We start from the raw sequence: 20,630 nt of genomic DNA on the forward strand, positions 1-20,630 counted from the left end.
ATATTTTTAAGATTGAAAATTATTATTTAATAAAATTAATTTATTAATAAATATGTTAGTCACGTACTAATTTTAGAATCAAAATTACTATTGAATTAAAATTATTATTAGTTAATGTAATAACTAACTAAAATAAAACATGTAAATACAAAATAATAAAATCATAAAATCGTTTTATAGTAATTTATTATGACTAAATAAAATTTATAATATGAAGAAGCCATAATCCAATAGAGGTTTAGATATTTAATTTTTTTAATAAAATAATAATAAATAAAAATAAAATATATTAATATTTTATAATATTATATAAATACTATTAATAAGATAAAATAAATAGTATAATATATATTTTATAAAATTGTTTTAATTTTATAAAAATTAATTCTTATTATTCTCATTTACGGTTGGTCTTAATTTTAAGTTGAAACTTTTTATAATGATGTTGGATATAATTAATGAGAGATTTTACCGTAATAAGGACTACTACACACGACCATGACAACCACCATCTCCACCATACACGATGATCGCCACCATCAACACTAGATCACCACCGTGACGACCACCACAAGCACCAGCACCGCCCTCATTTCCTTCTGTCTTTTGTTTGTTATAAAAAACTCAGTAATTCATCCATTAAATACAAAGATAAAAATAATGAGTTCCATGTCCAATACTTGTACTGAGTATAAAACTGCACCCACTCCGTCTCCCCTATGGTCGTCGATTTCTCATCGCTAAAACCACCATCACCGTCTACGGCCAATAAGTGGATTTTGTTTGTGATGATTTGAGTAATTATGATATCAAGATGATCTTTTTGGTGTGTGGATGTAAGGTTTTTTTTTTCCCTTCTTTTTCTAGACGAAAAGCCAGAGAGCTAACATGGTGGACATGGCGTCCATCGGAGAATCTACATTGGGGTAATGGGAGTGTTTCTCCTACTATACCCCCCTGAAATTTTTTTCCATGTCCATTGAGTTGGCCCCTTAACTTTACTTCCACTTAAAAAATGTACTTCAATTTATTCGTCCGATTTCATGAATGTTTTGAATCATTAAATTTACTAATAAAATAAGAGATTATTTTTCTTTATCGATTATAGTCAATATCAATAAAAAATAGAACAATAATTATATTTTATTTCATCAGTTATATAATTCTTTTAAATTTATTAATTTTATTTTTATTAAATATAAAATTTTATAGATGTGATGCGATACTAAGTAATGATTTCTTTTTTTATATGTATATTTATTTTTTATTAATCTATATTAATTCATATCTGACTAACTATTATATTATTTTAACTATAAATATTTTTAATTTTTTATATTATTAAAATTTTTATTTAATAAATTTTATAATATATAAAATTGAATGCATATAATATTAATTGAATAAAATAGGAATAATAAACCATCTAAGTTAAGTGAATATTATTAATATACTAAGTAACGTATTTTTATATTAAAATATAATTAATATATTTAAAACTATAAAATCAAGATATTAATTAAAATAAAAAATATTAAATTACATGAAAAGAATATTATGTATAAAAGTATATATAGAGGTCAAATCTTTTTATTTTTTAATTAAAAAAAAAACACCTATTTGGTTTTTAAAACACAACTTAATATAATATATTAAAATAAAAAATAAAATATTTCTAAAATATCATAAAATATGTTAAAATTTTTGTATGGTTAGCATATTTATAAATTAGAAGAGAGAATAAAGATATTTAATAAAATGGAAATAAATCATTATATTTAAAGAAATTCAACTTCAAAAATAAATATACGATGATGATGCTAAGAGATGATGGTGAAATATGTCAAACCTCAAATGTTAATGTTAATTACACCCTACTTTTATATATTGAAAAGGAAAAAGAAGAAAATAGCTGCTATTTCAAAGAAAACAGGTAGATAGAGAAAGTTGTGCCAAAGAAAAATATTAGAAGCTTTAAATGCGAGTAGGTTTTGAAGGGTTCTCTTTTCATTTCATTTCTCTCTTAAGGACTAAGCATACCCAATAAAATCCACCACCTCTCTCTCTCTCTCTCCTTTGTAGGTATATATAGCTAATAAGTCTGTATTTTTGTTTAAACTCAACTTTTGTTGCAGATCAACTGCACCCCTTTTAGCTATAATTTCTTGTTCTTGTACAACTGGAAAGCCAAAGAGAATGGAGTTTTATCCATACCCATCTCGTTTTTCTATGTCTTCATTGCCCTTCTTTGGAGATTTTGTTGAAAAGATCAAAGAAGTCTGCAATTTTGCAGTTTCTGCTGTAATTGGAAACATTTTCTCTGCGATCTTTACCTTCTTCTTTGCTTTAGGTTGGTATTATTATTGTTTTTTTTTTTTTGCTTTCTTTGTTTTCTTTAACATATGGTTTATGTTCCTTGGAATTCTTATTCTTGTTAATGAAGTTGTCTCAATTTCTTGATTAAATAGAATCTGATTCTTGGATCTATTTGTGTTGTTGCTATGGTTTTTCTTTCTTTCTTAAACTGGATATGGGTTCTTGTATGGGATTTCTCTTTAATTATTGATTTAACTGTATTAGTATGTTCTGTTATTAGTTCTGAGTCCAGGTATTGAAAATCTTGATAGGTTTATCTAAAAGGATCATGAGCTTTATGGTGAGAATCATATGGATATCAAGGTTTTGTAGGATTACAATTATAATTAAAAAGGTTTCAATATGAGACAAAAGGGGTTTTGGGATCATTGTCTTTGTATCCATCATCATGCTTCAGGAAACATGTATTATTTTAAGTAGTCTTGTTTGTTTTCTTAGAATTAAAGATGAAGTCTTTATTCAAAAACCATTTGCTATCTTTTTCCATTTATTTTATTTTATTCTTGCTTTATTTTTTCTTTTTCCTTTTCCTTTTTTTTTTAAGGTTTTATTTAAATTATTAAGAAGCAATTGCTGTGTTGAGAGTATGTGCTAAAGGAATTTGCATCAATGTCTGCAGTGGGTACCTTGTTAGGTGCCATGACTGGCGCTTTGATAGGCCAAGAAACTGAAAGTGGGTTTGTCAGAGGGGCTGCAGTAGGAGCCATATCAGGAGCTGTTTTCTCAATTGAGGTCTTTGAATCTTCTCTACTTCTTTGGCAATCGGATGAATCTGGTATTGGGTGTCTACTCTACTTGGTGAGCAGTTCAGATTCTCTGTTTTTTTTTTGTGTATACGTTAGCAATCGGCTAACATTATCAAGTTTGATGTTTCATCTGGTCAGATTTAGCACCCAACTAACGAAATGTCTTTAATGTGGCAGATTGATGTTATTGCAAGCCTCCTTAGTGGGAGACTTGTGCGTGAGCGAATTGGTCCAGCCATGCTAAGTGCAGTACAAAGCCAGGTAATTTACTATCTTAGCAAAATATGTTTGATTGATTACTGTCACCGTCAATATCTATTGTCCTTTACTTAAAAGCTCAATATGTTCAATTAGATGGGTGCTGTTGAAACTAGTTTTGAGGAGGTCCAGAACATTTTTGATACTGGCGGCGCCAAGGGACTGACCGGAGATACCGTTGAGAAAATACCCAAGATCAAAATCACAAGCAACAACACTATAGATGCTTCAGGGGAGAAAGTTGCTTGTTCTGTTTGTCTTCAGGTATGATTCCTTAATTATCTTGGCAATTAGATCTCTCTTTAGACTGGTGACTAGAAGTGTGATAAATCAGAAAGAAGTTGTGTAATTGACATTTTTTCCACATTGTGCATACAGGACTTTCAGGTTGGTGAGACAGTTAGAAGCTTGCCTCATTGTCATCACATGTTTCACCTTCCTTGCATAGATAAGTGGCTGCTGAGGCATGCATCTTGCCCATTGTGCAGAAGGGATCTGTGATGTGTTCTTCACCCTGTAAATTACAATATCAGAAATGCTTTTCTTATTTATATCGGCATTACCTTTCGAGGCTTTTTCTGTTTTGTTCATTCTGATGATTAGATGAGTAGTAATCTTGTTGCCTTGGTAGTTTGGAATGCCCACGATCTTTGTACTAGAATAGTCATATAATATATGTATAAATTTTTTGAGTAATAGTAATTTTAGTTCCTGTACTCTTGACATGAATCCTGTTTCTTTGCAATTTTTAAGATCTTAAGAATAAGAACAAAGATAGGAAGTAGACCATTAATTGACAGCCATGAAAAGATACCAGGACTTGGTTAATTAATTCATGCAATAGAGAATAAAGAAGAGAGCATCGATACATAAACATAAAGCAATGGAAGTGTTGTCTTTGGATGAGATGACCATCTTTTAAATGAAACAAACGAAGAAGGAGGAGTTAATAAAATTATAATTCACACAAATATTTGGTTTATTATTATTATTATTTTTTGGGTCCATTCTAAACCTAAGGGCAAAAGCATTCAAATCTGAGTGGCTGCTTTATTTTGTGTCAATTAATTTTTGCATTTTTAAATTTTGAAAACAATAGCAGTGACTGTTTTTGATATTTTGTTTAGGATTTAATTTGGTTGAAATACTTGGTGTTCTTGTGCATATACTAAACTTTCTTCAGGATAGTTGTTGGCAAAATTTATTATGTGAAGGGCAGCATTCAGGTTTGTCAGTAGACTTCATCCAAAAAGCCCCACTCTGTCTTTGTACCCCCCAATGAATTATCTCTATTCTCATTTATGAAGCCGCAAAGGGAACCATTTTTATTAGTAATAGCATTATTTCTACCCTTTTCTTTTTGGGTTCAGTTTTATCTTAGTATTGAAGACAAATATATAATTAGTTCTTTGCAATTAATGCCTTCCATATGGGAACAGATAGGGTTGGGGTTAGATATTTTTCCTGTCTTGAATTTCCCAAAATAGTAGTGAACAAAATGGGTTCAGAATTTAGGGCAAGTTTTATCACAACATTTGCAATTGCTGATATTATTTTCATCACATTAATGCTTAAACATGGATGAGGGCTATTTTCAATTTCATACACCATACTCACCCATTAATTATAGTATATTAATAATTAAGTCTATAATTCTTGAAAATATTCTTTATTTATTTTGATTCCAGCTATATCTATAGAATTCTATTTTTTTAAGGGTCGGAAAGAATTGCTAACAGAGTGATAGAGTACTCGATTTTTTTAAACGTTTACGCATTTGTATAAAGGAAGAGATCCGTCCGTACTTTATTACGATACTCTAATATTGATAAATAAAGAGATTTTTATGAGAATTTTTAAAAAAAAATTATTACTATCTATATAAATTTTTCAAAGAACTGTCTTTTTTTTTTTTAAATTTCTTTCTTTTCAAATCTATGATGTAGTTATTTTTATTTTTTTTAATTATTTTTCAATTGTTTTTTAGTTGTTTTATTCAAAAATAACTAAAGAGAAATAAAAAAATCTATATTTTAAATTCGAAAAAATTTAAAAATTATGTTTTTAATTTTAATACAGTAAAAAAATAAAAATAAAAAAAACCATAAATTTAATAAAAAATAAATATCATTGATATTTTTCTATCTTTTATACCTCGTTGGAGGAGTTTGATCATCATTTACTTGTGTTTGTGGGGAATATGTATAAATTGAGTTTTCTAATTTTAATTTTTGTTTTATTATTATTTTTTAAATTTTAAAAATTATTTTTATAAAAATCAGAAAAATTAATATTTCTTTTAAAACAGGTTTAACAAATTAAAAGATGTTAAATCTAGTTTTTAAACATCTAAACACTATTAATAACTCTTTTGGATTTGATTTTTAATAAGCTGGTGTTGCAGGTGCAACTTCGTAACGTCCCTCTTGCTCTCCTCTCATTATTAATAAAATGGCTTAACATCGGGAAGGTAAATTATAAATTTATCCACAGACAAATTTTTTTATGTCATTAAAAATCTAATAATTATTAAAATAAAATTCGCCATTGATCCGCTAATATTCAGATCCTTTTATCAATTTAGCGATGGGTTTATTAATTGGTTTTTTTAATGAATGCGTATAAGCAAAAGAAGCCACTAGATAGAACAAATTACTAGTCACAACAGGCGACCAAGAAAAGAGTGAATCTCTAAGGAGGATGATATTATTTGTCTCAGATACCTCAATTTTTGGTCCCAATTAGAAAACCCTTTCACCTAATTTGATGAGCAAGATCTAAAGTCTGAGGTGCTTGTATACATCACAAACAATAATACATGAGAAAATTTAAGAATGTCTTAAATTAATGGTTATGGTTCAAATGAATACACAGTTGGTTGTCAGACATATTTGGTTAATAGATTAAAACAACTGCTAATGGACATCATTTGAATTCATATTTATATAATGCGGTCTACTTTCAATCACAATCATAATTAATAAAATTAACCCTTTTTACTGGGTCCATTAGAGCTTGTGACTTGTTTATAAAGATTTGTAGATACTATTGTGTCTTTTATTCTGATAAAATTACAATGATTTCTTCCAAGTTTTGGATGTATATTTCTATCCTTAGGAATATTTGTCGTCGTCATGTGGCCCTAAGCTTGTGAAGAATAATACTATTTATTGCATTACATCCAAGAACCATATCCCAACAGGACAAGCAATTAAGCAATTAATGATGTGATTTAGTACTTAATTACATTAGAGTTTGTGAAAGCTACAGAGCACTGATGGTTCGATTTCACATGAATTCTTCATTGCATCTATTGGTTTTTTAATAAGACAGAATTTCAAGTATTGTACCATTTCTAAAAGAGAAAAAGGGTACCACCTTTTAAATTTCATACTATCACCCACCATACGGTTAAAGGATAAAGAGACAAAATATAGATTAGAAAATAAGGGTGCAACCTTAATAAATAAGAATGCATAACATAGAAACTAATAAATCCTAAAAAAGAAGCTACGTCAAATGCATATTTGAACACCTGAATTTTAGTCGTTTCGTCATTTAATACTTTAATTTTTAATTTAATATGATAAATGTCTTAAATTACATTTTTTATAATCTCTTTTATTTTTTGACATTTAGCTTCATTCACGTGTTAACGTATATATTACATGTAAGTATTTTAATATTATTAAATAAAATTTAAATGATTGTTGGATTAAAATAAAAATTAAAAGCGTTTTAAGAGATTATAAGAACCAGTGTGCTAAGGATTTACATAAACATTGTTAAAAGGTTATGAATGGTTCATCCCCAACGAATACATGCAAAAACTTGGGAGTAATATAATATACGTTGGTCTACATGCTTATTATTTGGCCGATGTGCCGTCCAAAGAGGAAAACAAAAGTCATAATTGTATGACATGAATACCTGAGCTGACTCGTTAACAATAATTTGGACAATATGGTCTGCCGGCGATGCTTAGTGACTAAACAATATCTTGCTTCCCAGTTTTCCTTTTCCTTTCTATCTCTTCTTGTCAAGAAAATTTCATTCAGAGAAAAGGTAAACAAAAGATGCAAGTTATAGTTGAATAGGGTAGCTTCATAGTACATGTTGAGATGAAGAAGCAGTACTATTTTCTGTCGGCGGAGCCACCGATATTGGTGGCTCATTCACCATCACCACCTCAAGAAACCGTTTTAGTTCTTTCGAAGCATAAACATATATTAGGAGCTCTAATCATTGTCACTGTAGTACTCTCCGTGGCTACCTCTTTATGTTTATTTTTCAGGAGAAAGCTCTTTCCTTATTTTTTCCAACGATGGAAGCATAAAGGTTATTTACTCTCTAATGTTCTTGTTAATACTCTTGAATTCTTGATTTGTAATTATAGTCCTTGAATGAATATTAAAGAAAGAAAGTGAGGGTATGAATTCTTGACTGCACTAGTTTAAGAAGTACCGATGCTTCTATTGGTATGCATTCATATATCATTTCCGATACTAAATCGACATCCACACGATATTAATATCACGCGCTAAATTTTAGAAATAGTTCTATCTATGTGAGCGTGTCTTATCGTGTCATTGTCTCTAATTTGAATCTATCCTTCATATCGTGTCAGCGTCTCTAATCTGAATCTGTACTTCTTAATTGCTAGTACATGTTGCTCGATGCGTAATGCTTGAACTTTATGCAATTTGTAATGTAACTTTGATATCGTTTACTAATAAACTTTGGATGAAAATCAATTAGGAAATTTGAAAAATGAAGAATTATCATTGAGGAGATTTGGGTTGGAGGAATTAGAGAAGGCTACCAAGAATTTCAGTGAAGAATGCCTGCTAGGATCTGGTGCATTTGGCAATGTATATAAAGGGACTTTTGATGTTGAAGGTATTCTAGCAATCAAGAGGGCTCATAATGATTCATGCCAAAGTGTTGAAGAATTTAGAAATGGTAATAATCATCTTTTTGTCAATGAATATATACAGGCTCATTTGCTGAAGATCATAAATTTGTTGAATGCAAAGATGCCAGCAGCCTTTTAAAGAAAAAAAGAAAATCATAGCTCTTGAGTAATTCATTTTCTTTTTGTTTTCCTTGAAACAGAAGTAAGGCTACTTTCCAAAGTTAAGCACAAAAACCTTGTAGGTTTGGTGGGATTTTGTGAAGAAACTGGTAAGTAGATGCTAGTACCTCATGAGATCATTTCTCTTACAGAAAATCCATGCATATGGGGCCCTTTATATTTAGTAGAAGATCTTAAAGATATTGTTCAATTTTGGTGCTTCAAATAGGAGGCAGAAAGGCCAAAGTACTGGTCTATGAGTATGTTCCGAATGGTTCTCTGCTCGAGTACATTACAAGTAAGTTTTATTTGTAGCATTTCCATCATAATCTCTTTTTAACCTTCCTGTATATGAAATGGTTGAATCACATAATGGATGTAGGAAACAGAGGGAGGAGCTTAACTTGGAGGCAAAGAGTTAATATAGCCATTGGAGCCGCTAAAGGTTAGCGTTCTGCCTGCAACAGTCTATGAAAAACATTATCAGCAAAAAATCTGGTATTCATGTATTGCTGCGAACTTTTCAGGAATAGCTCATTTGCATAATGGAGTGACGCCTAGCATCATCCATCGTGATATAAAACCGAGCAACATACTAGTAGGAAGTAATTTTGAAGCCAAAGTTTCAGACTTTGGACTGGTGAAGCTGGGGCCTATTGGAGACCAATCTCATGTTAGCAGCCAGATCAAAGGAACACCAGGTTACCTTGATCCTGCTTATTGTTCTAGCTTTCATTTGAGTCCCTTCAGCGATGTGTATAGCTTCGGAGTTATACTCCTGCAACTTGTTTCTGCTCGGCCTGCAGTTGATTCAAGCAGGAATCAATCCAACTATCATATAATTGAATGGGTAAGCAAGGTCCATCCAGAAATGCTTAGATGCCCATAAATTATCTTGAGTTGCTTTTCTTTTCTTGTTTTATACATCATTATTGCCCACCTGAGGACTTGGTTACATTTGTAAAACTAATTTCACTGTCTATGAACATCTCAACTAAATAGTTTTTGGCTATAGCCAACAGATGAAGTGGAGGATAATATGTAAATGCTGGTAAATTGCAGGCAAGGCCTAGCTTAGATAGGGGAAACGTTGCAGAAATATTAGATGCCAATCTTCTGACAGAAACTTGCAACATGGAAATAATGCTAAAGATGGGGAAACTTGGTCTAAGATGCGTAGTGCAGAATCCCAAAAACCGTCCCACAATGACTCAGGTGTGGCAAGAAATAGAAGAGGCTTTATATTTAGCTGATAATTTCATTTACAAAGAACCTTCAAGGCGTTCTCGATCATCGTCTGGTTATCAACAGAACAATCATGGACGGCAAAGACTAATAGACTGGGAGTCTTCTCAAAGCTTTGTCAGCATTGATGGTGTAGGTTTTCAACGATTTCGTATAGAGATGGATAGCCCCTCTTTTGAAAGTGTAAGCTTGAGGTGTTTTGAGGCTAGTACTGTTAGCATTGATATTGATAATAACAATTTGAAATAAAGTAGTGAAGAAGCAGGCAGAGAGGAAGATATCAGTTGAACATATATGAGTATTCATCCCTGTATCTGAAAATAATTCATTTAATATTTTCAGTGCAATTTGATCTTTACAGAAATTAGGAAAAAGACGATCAGATATTGGAAACTTTTGCTTTTGTAAATATATAAAGCAGATATACAAATTTACAATTACTTGGAATAAACAAGAAAGACTTGTATTAAATTTCAACACTAAATTTGCAGGCCACAATTTAGTTTCTTCTGTTCTTTCCCCATCACATAAAGGAGTAACATATACTTGCAGAAAAGAATGCATTGTAGGAATGTTAAGATAAATTTACTGGCAATCAGAAAAGAAAGAAAAAGGTTGGTAATAGAACAGAAATACCTGCTGAGGAGAGCCTGCTGTAACTTCTGGCATGATTTTAAAAAAAAATACTTTAAATGCTTTGACAAAATCTCACTATACACACAACTTATCTTTGAGACATAACCAAGGATTGAGAAACTTCAAGATTCACAAACAATTATCTACTTGCCATTTTCACTTCTTTTCAACTCAGAGCCTAAGAGAATATCCCATCTATATAGGATACATCGCCATTATTTTTCTCAGCTGTCTTTGCATTTGCACTGTATGTTACAAGATCAACATACATCTTGACAGATGCTTTAGAAAACTCCGCCAATGACTCGAAAACTGAAGAAAAACCTGTCTGAAATCCACTTACAGTGATTTGCTGAGTCCCCTGCATGCTGTTCAGGTGCTTTTCTTTCTCTTCATCTAGTGTATTTCTGAACAAATTCAATAATCTTTTCCCTTCTACTAAGTATTCTATATTATGGCGCACACTAGCCTCTGTCTCCTGCTCAGAAATCTTGGACGTAAGGATCCTCCTCTCTGCTCTTTGAAAAGCCAGAGTCCTTCTGTCAAGTTCTTTGGCTAGGTCATCAACCTTCCTCTTCTGCTGTTGCTCTTTTCCTTGTTGACTCCACAGAGCATGAATATCCTTCCCAAAGCTTTTCATGGCATATGTTACCGCATTATCTGGCAACTTGTCCAACCAAGCTAACCATTCATGACAAATCACTAGTAATGGCGGCCCATTAATTCTACAAGGTGGAGATATGTACTTTCTACTGGAGTAGAATTCAAATTCAGGAGCGATGAACTTCGAAAGCCAGCCGCTTAGAGCTTCAATGTAGGCTTTCTGTGTAGTTACATATGCTGAAAAGCAGGCACACCAATTATCAAGTTCTGCCTCAAGCTGAAGAGTGGCAAGACGATGACAGTCATTAGAAAACTTTTCATATGCTGGACAGTTGAAGAATTTCACTTCAAGCATGACTTGTTTTTGTGTTTCATGTGATTCCAACATCATCTTCCAGTTTCTCATTAGACTGCAGAAGTGGAAGAAATTAAAAGTAATTAGATAATTAAAATTATAACATTAACTCTTGTTTCTTACCCATGGAGCAACTCAAGAAGTTGGGGCTGCAACTCTGTATCTCTCAGCTTTTCTATTCTCTCAGAGATTGATTCTACACTTCTTATTGCAACTGAGATCCTGGAATGTAATTCTTTTACTTCATCCGTCGATTTATCTATGGTGTAGAAGCCATCTCCTGTAGCATCCATGCGTCTCAAGTAAGAGCATTTCCGTTCATATATTTTCCGGGTCTTATCTCCAGCCTGAGCAAGCAGAACATGTTAAAGAGGATTTTCCTTCTTCCCTATTTTTGGTTAAAGAATGTAATAATACTCATATTGTTATCAAATTTCATTTGTCAAGTACAAGAAATGGCTCCAGCCATCTTGAGGGATCCTAACATGCAATAATAGAAATTAAATAAACCAGCACTAGAAGGAAAAAAGAAAGGGAGCATCAACATAATAGATTGATGATAATTTACCTTCACCTCCTGGTAGAGCTTCTTCTCCCAAGCGTATAACCTCCCTAGAGTCAATGAATGACTCCCTGCTTCCATCCCAAAGTCATCAAATAGATCAGCCTTGAAATCTGTCCACACTGATGAATTAGTAGAAGTAGATGTGAGGAGACTTTTACTGGAGGAAGACCGCGATGACGTGGATCGGTTCCATGTAATTGATCTGATGAGCTTATTTGAGCTCTCTGATTGCAAAACATCAAAGATACACTGGTAAAGTAATTGAGAAATATGTGCATTTTCATTTCAATTGTCAATAAGGATTTCCATTTTTTTAACAGTTTAAGCTAGAACATGAAAGAAAAAAAAAGATTTTATGTTATGAAGCCAATAAGCAAATATCATACTATAACTGACAGCATTCTTTGGTGAACATTCTTGAATAATTTGTGACAGCAATACATTATACATTATACATTATACATATTTTCAGATTTTGTATGTTAATCAATGAAATAGCTTCGTCCCAAATAGGTGATAGTTTTCCTTAACAATCAGTAACACAGCCAACAAAGTTACAATTAATGGACCCATAGACTCATGTCATTGGCCAATTGTAAATTGATGGAACAAATTTATATTTTCTTATCGAACCATATAAAGACATGAATTGCAAGCCATTATTGAAAGCACAGCAGTGAGGGGAAAGAAACAACAAAGACAACCCACCTTTGATTTCCTCTAGACCAGATTGCAATGGTACTCTGTTGGCCTCTAGCATCCTTGAAATATCCAAACCAGAATCATAAGACCTCAAGAAATGGTCCTCAATATCTTTTAGTGCTTCCAACAATTCCCTACCATTTGCTGGTGTATCAATCACTCCCAATCCCTTGGTCTCCTCTTGGCCTACATTATTATTATTATCTTCACCTCTAGCATTTGCAATTCCACTCTCTCTATGACCCATACTATAATTTTTTACATTCTTATCCTCATTCATTACTTTCTCTCCATCATCTTCCAGCTCTGGAATCCCTTCTTTCTCTCTCACAGCCCTTAAATCGTCATCATGAATTTGGGTAAACCCATTTAGCATCTCTGACCTCATTTCATCATAAGAGTAGAAGAAATCCCACCCAAATTGCCCATTTGGTGATGGCACTTCGGGTGGATCATTCTCCCCATAAAAATGCTCACAAAGCTCTTCACTTTCACTTTCTTCCGCAGATTCCTCCTCACTATCATCATTATCTTCTTGGGTTTCTTGTGCTTTTGTCTCTAGAGGCTGACATGCAGTAGTTTCAAGCGTAGGTTGAGTTGGACTTTGTTGAAGAAACATTGGGTCATTGGGAATAGTCTCATTGGTATCACCATTAGTATCAGAACAAGAAGGGAAAGTAAGAAGAAAAGGAGAAGATGGTGAAGAATGTCTAGCAACAAACAACCTCAAAGCCATTGCAACAGCATAAAGAGACTGATTATACTTAAACTGAGCGTCTGCAAAAGCATACCTTTTTTCCACAGCCAATTTAAGCAACCTTTTTCTTTCTCCACACAATGCTACAACATCATCTTCTTCATTTTGCTTTGACAAACCACAGCCCATCTCTAATTTGTCGCTATTATGCGATTTCTTGAAGGAGAAAAAGAGAAAAGCTTTTGTCTTTGTATGTGGGGAAAAAAAACTATGATGGGATATTGCTAAAATAGAGGAAGTTTGTGATAATAGCCATAGCAGAAAAGTGTAGTACTGGAAAAAAAAGCTGAAGAGAAGAACTGTACACACTATCAAGCAGTAGTAACTGATAAAAAGAGAATGCTAATGGAGAAGGAAATTAAGTTTGGAATTTAGCAGAAGGGTCACTCAGTTTTCAGGTAAAGTTTAAAAAGAACAGCTAAGTATTGTCAGAAAGGATTAGACAGACAGCCAACCAGAAGAGACTATTGGGCACCAAAACCAGTGCTTGTTCATGGGTCATTACATTTTACTAGTACTATCTAGCTATGCTACACTGCTCCTGGTTTGCATTTGCTCACTCACTCTCTCACTTCTTGATTAGCTATCCTTTTAAAGGATTTTAATTTGTAACAGTGTAGAAAAGGATACATTGTCTAAAACAGGATATCCCATTTATTTCATTGCCAAATTCAGAGTGATTTATATAGATTTTTTTTTCAGTAGAAGGCTACTAAAAGACAGTGAATAAGAAAGAGAGAGTCCAAAAAGTCTGCCTCAAAACTCTGTTATAGAAAGAGAAAGTGAGAGAGTGAGTGAGTGAAAGAGTGAAAGAGGTAGCAATTGAATTTCTTGCTTTATTCTCACTGCCCACTGCTGGCTGTGCGAATCACGAGTTTTTTTGTTTTAGTTTTGTTTATCTTAGTATGAAATTTTGATTTAGAGAGATGGAAATGGAATGCAATATAATGTTTTTTTTTTTATAGAGAAATGTAATATAATTAATTTTGTGATATAAAAAAAAATTGTAATATAAGTTAATGTAATAATCATTCTATTTTCTTGTTTGGTTATAGTAAAATAATAGTTATATTATAATGTAATTATAATTATAGTTTTAATATTTTATTTACTTATTTTTTAAAAAAATATTTAATTTATTTATACTAATTGGTGTAAAAATAAAATATAAAATAAATTATTTAAAAATAATATTAAAATTTATATTTTAAAAAATATCACCGATTATCAAAATCTAGTCGATAGTTGTCGAAATTCAACTATGGCCTATCGAAATTTAATATTCCAGTCCAGAAATAGTGGAACCTGAAGATGAGGATGCTCAGTCATTTTTTGCTCCCACCGGAGCTCCAAACCCAAGGTCAAAATCAGCTAGTACAGGACCTTGGTTCACTTTTGATGACTTACCACCATCAAAATGGAAGGATAAGCTTTCCGAATTCTTGGCATGGATTGATCTTCAGATGACCCTTGAAGGGGCCACACTCAAAAAAGTCCTTGCCGAATTTGTCACAAGGTTTACCGGAAGCTTAAGAGATTGGTTTCAGTCCCAGCCTGAATACACTAGGATTCAATTTGTCACTCTGCCAACTCCATCAGCAGCAGTAACGATCCTCCATAACCAGTTCCTTGGAAGTTATGACTTTGTCATAAGACAGCAGAAACAAGAGTTCTTTGATCGAAAATACTGTTCATTCAAAATGAAGGATCTGGAAAAGCACTATTCGGCTATGTCCAAGCTCTACTATGTCATTGGAGGACATGATGGTGACGATACACTAAAGTATACCTTTATCACCTCTCTGCCAGATGAAATACAACCTGAGGTTAACAATATGATTGCAGCTACAAAGAGACCAGTCACCTCTATTACACTTGGCGAAATCTGGCAATTCACACTCTCTTCCATTAAGAGACTGTGTGATCAACAAGAGTTGTTCAAAAGGTTGTCTCAAAGGGACTTGATAGTCCAAAAGGCTTGCAACAAGAACCACCTCAAGATTAAGTGCAAAGCCGCCAACTGCGTCTGTACAACCCATAAGAAGAAATCTGGACATCATTTCCAGAAATACACGCGCAGCAACAAGAAGTTCAGGGAAAAGAACCCAAAGAGATTCAAATACTTCCGTAAAAAACGGAACCAGGGGTATAAGTCTGACAGATGTTTCATCTGCAAAAGGAAGGGACATTATGCAAAAAATTGTCCTAAAAATCCAGAAAAGTCAGCAAAGATGATTCAACAAGTCAGCAAAGATGATTCAACAAGTCAGCATGTCTTTATCTCTTACAGACTCTTTTGAAGAGAAGATAGAATCTCTACTTTCAGAGCAAGAAGATCTTACCCCATAAAGCTTATTTGGGTTAGAAATGGAATTCTCAGACTCCACAGAGTCCTCACAAGAATCTTCTTCAGACTCAGACGATAGTGAAATACCAATCTTAATGATTGGTCTGCATGAAGAAAGTCAGAAGAGTATTCTGGAAGATGTAATACAATATCCTCTCTCTCCAACCCTACTGTCTTCTTTCTTTGTTTCTCCACCTCCTGAAACTTTTCAATTTACTACAAAACCTCCTCCTGTCCCATATATTCCCATACAGATACTATCCTCAAAATACTCCAAGCCTGTACCAGTAATAGCTTTCTTTGACACTGGAGCACAAAGAAGCATGATGAACCCAATGGTTCTCCCATTAGAGTATTGGAAGCCCCATGATCAGTTCTTCAGGGCAGCCAATGGTCAAACCTTCAAAACCACTCTGATCACAAGACAAAAGATCGGAATACAGTTCTTTCCTGATTGCGTTGTATGGACGCATATCATTGGTTCAGATCTTCCAAATAAGGATATCCTGATAGGATTTGATGTTTATCACCAAGCTCAAAAGCTCCAAATCCTTCCAACTGGCATAAAGTTCAAAAGACAGTTTCGGCCATACACTGAAACTTCAAATCTGTTTTCTGTGACAGATACTATTTCACTATTCCTTCCATACACAGAAAAATTCCTTCAGCTCTGTCCAGAATCTCATTCACATTTTCAACATCCTCTTCCTCTGTGGAAAAATCCACAGTTCTATATCAGCCTCCCCTTCAAACTTAATGAAGACATTAACCCTACTAAAGCCACACACATGGGAATGTCTCCCACAGACCTAGCCCTTGCCCGATCGGGAATGCCCGACACCTTACAAAGAAGGTCTAATTGAACCCACTACTTCACAATGGGCTTGCCAAGCCTTTTATGTGGAAAAAAGGTCTGAAAGGATCCGAGGAAAGAAGAGGCTTGTCATAGACTACAAGCCCTTAAACCATTTCCTTCAAGACAACAAATTTCCTCTCCCTCGGATCTCAAATCTCAAGGTCCACATCCAAAAGGCCCAATACTATTCCAAATTTGACCTAAAGGCGGGCTTTTGGCAACTCGGTATCCAGCCCACAGAGAGATACAAGACTGCATTTTGTATCCCTAATGCCCAATACCAGTGGACTGTTATGCCCTTTGGGCTCAAGACGGCCCCATCTCAATTCCAGAAGACAATGATTGAGATTTTTGGGCCTATCCTTTACTCTTCTTTGATCTACATCGACGGCGTCCTTCTATTCTCAAAAACAGCAGAGGACCATCACCAACTGTTACAACAGTTCCTTGCCATCATCCAGAAATATGGCATTATGCTGTCAGAAAAGAAGAGCACTATTGGCCAACGAGAAATTAAATTTCTCGGAATGCATTTCAAGAATGGCCAGTACACATATGGTCCCCACCTGACAAAGGAACTTGATAATTTTCTAGAAGAGAATTTATCAGTAAAACAAATTCAACAGTTCCTTGGAATCCTGAACTATGTTTGAGAGGCCATTCCACACCTGTCTAGTTACACGTGTCACCTCTCAAAGATGCTCAAGAAGAACCCTCCTCCATGGGGAGCGGAACAAACAACAGCTGTCAAAAAATTAAAAGAGCTAGCTCACAATCCGCCACCTCTTACAATCCCGTCAGCAGGAGAACTTATTCTCCAAACAGATGCATCTGACTATGCATGGGGGGCCATCCTCTTAGAAAAGCTCCACGACAAGGAACAATTATGTGGATATGCATCGGGTCAGTTTTCCTCTTCAGAAAAACATTATCACACGACCTACAAGGAAATTTTGGACAGCACTTCCTGGTTCGGATGGACAACTTTTCCTTCCCAAAGATTCTTGAATCCAACCAGAAGACCTTGCCTGAACCCCAACTATTGCGATTAAAATCATGGTTCAGCATGTATGACTTTAAGGTTGAGCATATAAAAGGGATAAGAAACCTAATCCCGGATTTCCTATCCAGACTTTCCAAACCTCAGAATCAGCCTATAGTCCTCCTCACCTCTACAACAAATCTTCCCATAATCTTTATGGCTTCTTCATCTTCCAGATCCAACCTGCAACCTCCTTCACCACCAGATCTTCCCAACAACCTCACAACCAAACAAGTCACTGACTTTGCCCGGAACATGATGTTCCATTATTTGGCAACTTTTCAACAAACCTTCTCACTCCTAATACAACCCAACTTCTTCTTTCCAGACTACCCTTGGTGTTTGATTTATCACTTATCTCCTGAACATCCAAAGCATGAAAGTGAGTTATGGTTTCTATGGTGCCTATCTACAGTCTGTCATCATGCTATAGAAGTACCTATTATGAATCTTTTACACTTCTTCAACAATGAAGCAAACTCGGGGTCATATCCATGGAGATTCCTTACCTGGTTCAAAACGCCATATCAATGGACAGGAGATCTCCTGAAACTTATCCATGAGCATCGGTTATTCTCAGACAACATTTCCAAAGCTTCGGAATACTATGCTATTTTTATATTACACAGGCCTTATCTCCGATTGACAGAAAATACATATGCAACCCAGAATATCTGTTACCATTGGAGAACACTTAATAGCCCTCTACATCTTGCTTCACCAGCTATCACAGAAGACCTAAAACAGGTCCTGCAATACAGAAATGAATCAAGGATAACTAATGTCTCAACACCATTAGTATGTACATTCAATGGACATCAATCAACTGGACAATCCATTGAACATTTCTGTTCCTCTGATTTTCCAACTCCACTAGATGACCCTACCTTAACCAGGGCACAACAAGAAGCTCTCATGCAAGACTCCCAGCCAATGGATGATGACTCATATGATGATGTCTTCTGATCACATGCAACTGTCGGCCACTCTTCTGTATTATTGTGTTTGTCTTTATTTTGTATTATTATTCACTCAGTTAGTGGAGTGTATTATTTGTGATAATGGTGGGCCGTCATAGGCTGCTAAAGTTGTGGTGTATTATTGTTTGTTAGCCTTAGTGGAATATCCACTAACTTTTTATTTGTAAGTATTAGTGGGATATTCACTAACTTTTAAATGATTGTACCGACTCTCCACTCTATATAAGGAGAAGTCTGTGGTAATAAAGAAAAAGCAAGTTTTCCTTTCATGTATGTCTATCATACTCTCTCTTATGGCTTTATAAACCTCTTCTTTCTCTTCTTCTCGATCTATTGGCAATGAATTAATTGTTGCTACGATCTGTTTCTTCTATGATCCAAAAGGGATAACTCGGTTATCGAGGTCCAAAAGAGCAGAAAGACCCCCATGGCGAGGTGCCTCTTTGTGGTCTTAGCTTGAGGATACTCTCTACCTTGAGTTTACATCATGAGGATTATAGAATGAACAGCTCTCGGCTTCTAATTGGTATCAGAGCCTTGGTTATAGAAGAAGAGAAAACCCTAAACACCATGTCTACAGAAATTACCTCACATACTTCTACTCTTCAATTATCTCCCTCTTGTAAGAAAACTATATCTAACAAGATAGACCATCTTGTTGAGATCTCCCATATCCCTGATAACGTACAGATAGAAGATACTCTGGTACCTATCATCAACCCTTACAACATATTCAAGAAACAGAACTTTGTCAGAAAAACCTTTAACCAAATCATCCACAAAAAACCCCTCACCATAAAAGAATATGTTCAATCTTCCTCACTTTCTCAGTGTTCACTTACTGCTACTTCTCAAGAGCAGTATGTTACTTTAGAAATTCCCACCTCTTTCATAGAACAATGGCGGAAACAAGGCTACTCTCATCTCCATCTTGGAGCTGTGCAACTTGTTCTTTCCTATCATGGAAGGATGGGATTGCCCGTTACAGCACGGATGTCGCTTCTGGACACTCGTTATCTCAAGTACGAGCATGTAGTGATTGGGACAATAGTCACAACACTTAACACTGGTAGTGTTGTTTTGACTTTCTTCCAAAACTTTGTCCTCTCTCTGAATGATCCTTATTTATCCACTGCCTTGAAAGTACAAGTCCAAATCACGGGAGCTAGTCAGGTTGAAAATGCTCTCTCAGCGACTCTTCACCATCAGATCGTTTATCGATTGCAGGATCATGCACTTAAGTTGCAGATCCCAGGCTTTCAAGCCTCATCTGATGCTTTGTACATCATGGCTGATTCTGGTCAGACCCCTACAATAGTTCAAGCTCCTCGACAGCTTGAAAAGGAAGATCTACAGAAACTAATTCCTATTGAGTGGGTAACAAATTATGAGAAGCTCCAAGCATCTCAATCAAAACCAGTACAAGCCACAGATCCCCTCTTTATTCAGCAAAAGGATGGGACTGTTAAGACAATCTTTACAAGAACTGAGGAATCTTCCTCAGCACCATCAATTTTCCAAGCATCAATGATACAACCTGTATCACGGCCTAGGGAGAAGATCCCTATTCACTCCTTTCAAGCATCTGGCAACCAGATCTATGCTGCACAAGTCAGAGGACACTTTGTCTGGGATGTAGCCCCAGAAATGTGTAAGCCAGAATGCCTATGTAATGATGATATGGATTATGCTGAACCTTGCTTTCAGCATCCACAGAAGAATCCAAAGAAGATGTCTTTGGATACTTCTTGTTCAAAGATTCATCCTAAGCCAGATGATCGGGATCCAGATGGTTCCCAGAGAAAAAATAAAAAGCCACTGCCAATGTTCGATGAGGCAATTGAGTTTCTTGCCAAAGAAGGAAAAACAGTCATGGACGTTTCTTATGATGAGTTCAAGGAAATTATGGCACAACTCAATATTGAATATGGCAAACCCCCTTCTGCAGCTTGCAGAACGGAGATTCAGACAGATCCAAAGGTTTATAGGCTGGAAACCCGGTACCCGTCCAGTTTAGTACAGGAGGTACAAAACGTTGGGCCAGGTATAACAATGCCACGAACTTTTGGACCTACTTCATCTCTGTCA

General features: G+C 34.6%; 4 protein-coding genes across 4 annotated transcripts; 3 read left to right on the forward strand and 1 right to left on the reverse strand.

Moving 5' to 3' along the window:
• Nucleotides 1-1,930: 1,930 nt before the first annotated feature.
• Nucleotides 1,931-4,109, forward strand: LOC8267696 (NEP1-interacting protein-like 1). Its single transcript, XM_002530585.4, has 5 exons — nucleotides 1,931-2,350; nucleotides 2,996-3,174; nucleotides 3,300-3,383; nucleotides 3,477-3,644; nucleotides 3,759-4,109. The coding sequence occupies exons 1-5, from the start codon at nucleotides 2,197-2,199 to the stop codon at nucleotides 3,879-3,881; spliced, it is 708 nt and encodes a 235-aa protein (XP_002530631.1). The 5' UTR covers nucleotides 1,931-2,196; the 3' UTR covers nucleotides 3,882-4,109.
• A 3,130-nt stretch (nucleotides 4,110-7,239) lies between these two features.
• On the forward strand, nucleotides 7,240-10,012 carry LOC8267694 (probable serine/threonine-protein kinase PBL11). Its single transcript, XM_048374969.1, has 7 exons — nucleotides 7,240-7,718; nucleotides 8,139-8,342; nucleotides 8,496-8,564; nucleotides 8,684-8,752; nucleotides 8,837-8,899; nucleotides 8,982-9,304; nucleotides 9,517-10,012. The coding sequence occupies exons 1-7, from the start codon at nucleotides 7,502-7,504 to the stop codon at nucleotides 9,946-9,948; spliced, it is 1,377 nt and encodes a 458-aa protein (XP_048230926.1). The 5' UTR covers nucleotides 7,240-7,501; the 3' UTR covers nucleotides 9,949-10,012.
• Nucleotides 10,013-10,370: 358 nt separating this feature from the next.
• LOC8267695 (protein ALTERED PHOSPHATE STARVATION RESPONSE 1-like) lies at nucleotides 10,371-14,104 on the reverse strand. The gene is made up of 4 exons (XM_015726276.3): nucleotides 12,567-14,104; nucleotides 11,862-12,082; nucleotides 11,417-11,640; nucleotides 10,371-11,348 (listed from the first exon to the last, which is right to left on the reverse strand). The coding sequence occupies exons 1-4, from the start codon at nucleotides 13,444-13,446 to the stop codon at nucleotides 10,514-10,516; spliced, it is 2,160 nt and encodes a 719-aa protein (XP_015581762.2). The 5' UTR covers nucleotides 13,447-14,104; the 3' UTR covers nucleotides 10,371-10,513.
• Nucleotides 14,105-15,684: 1,580 nt separating this feature from the next.
• Nucleotides 15,685-17,173, forward strand: LOC125370115. Its single transcript, XM_048374496.1, has 2 exons — nucleotides 15,685-16,517; nucleotides 16,576-17,173. Exons 1-2 carry the CDS (start codon nucleotides 15,685-15,687, stop codon nucleotides 17,171-17,173), a joined length of 1,431 nt encoding a protein of 476 aa, XP_048230453.1.
• The last annotated feature ends 3,457 nt before the right edge of the window (nucleotides 17,174-20,630 follow it).

The sequence above is a fragment of the Ricinus communis genome, chromosome 5 (assembly GCF_019578655.1).
Source record: "Ricinus communis isolate WT05 ecotype wild-type chromosome 5, ASM1957865v1, whole genome shotgun sequence".
Classification (NCBI taxonomy): domain Eukaryota; kingdom Viridiplantae; phylum Streptophyta; class Magnoliopsida; order Malpighiales; family Euphorbiaceae; genus Ricinus; species Ricinus communis.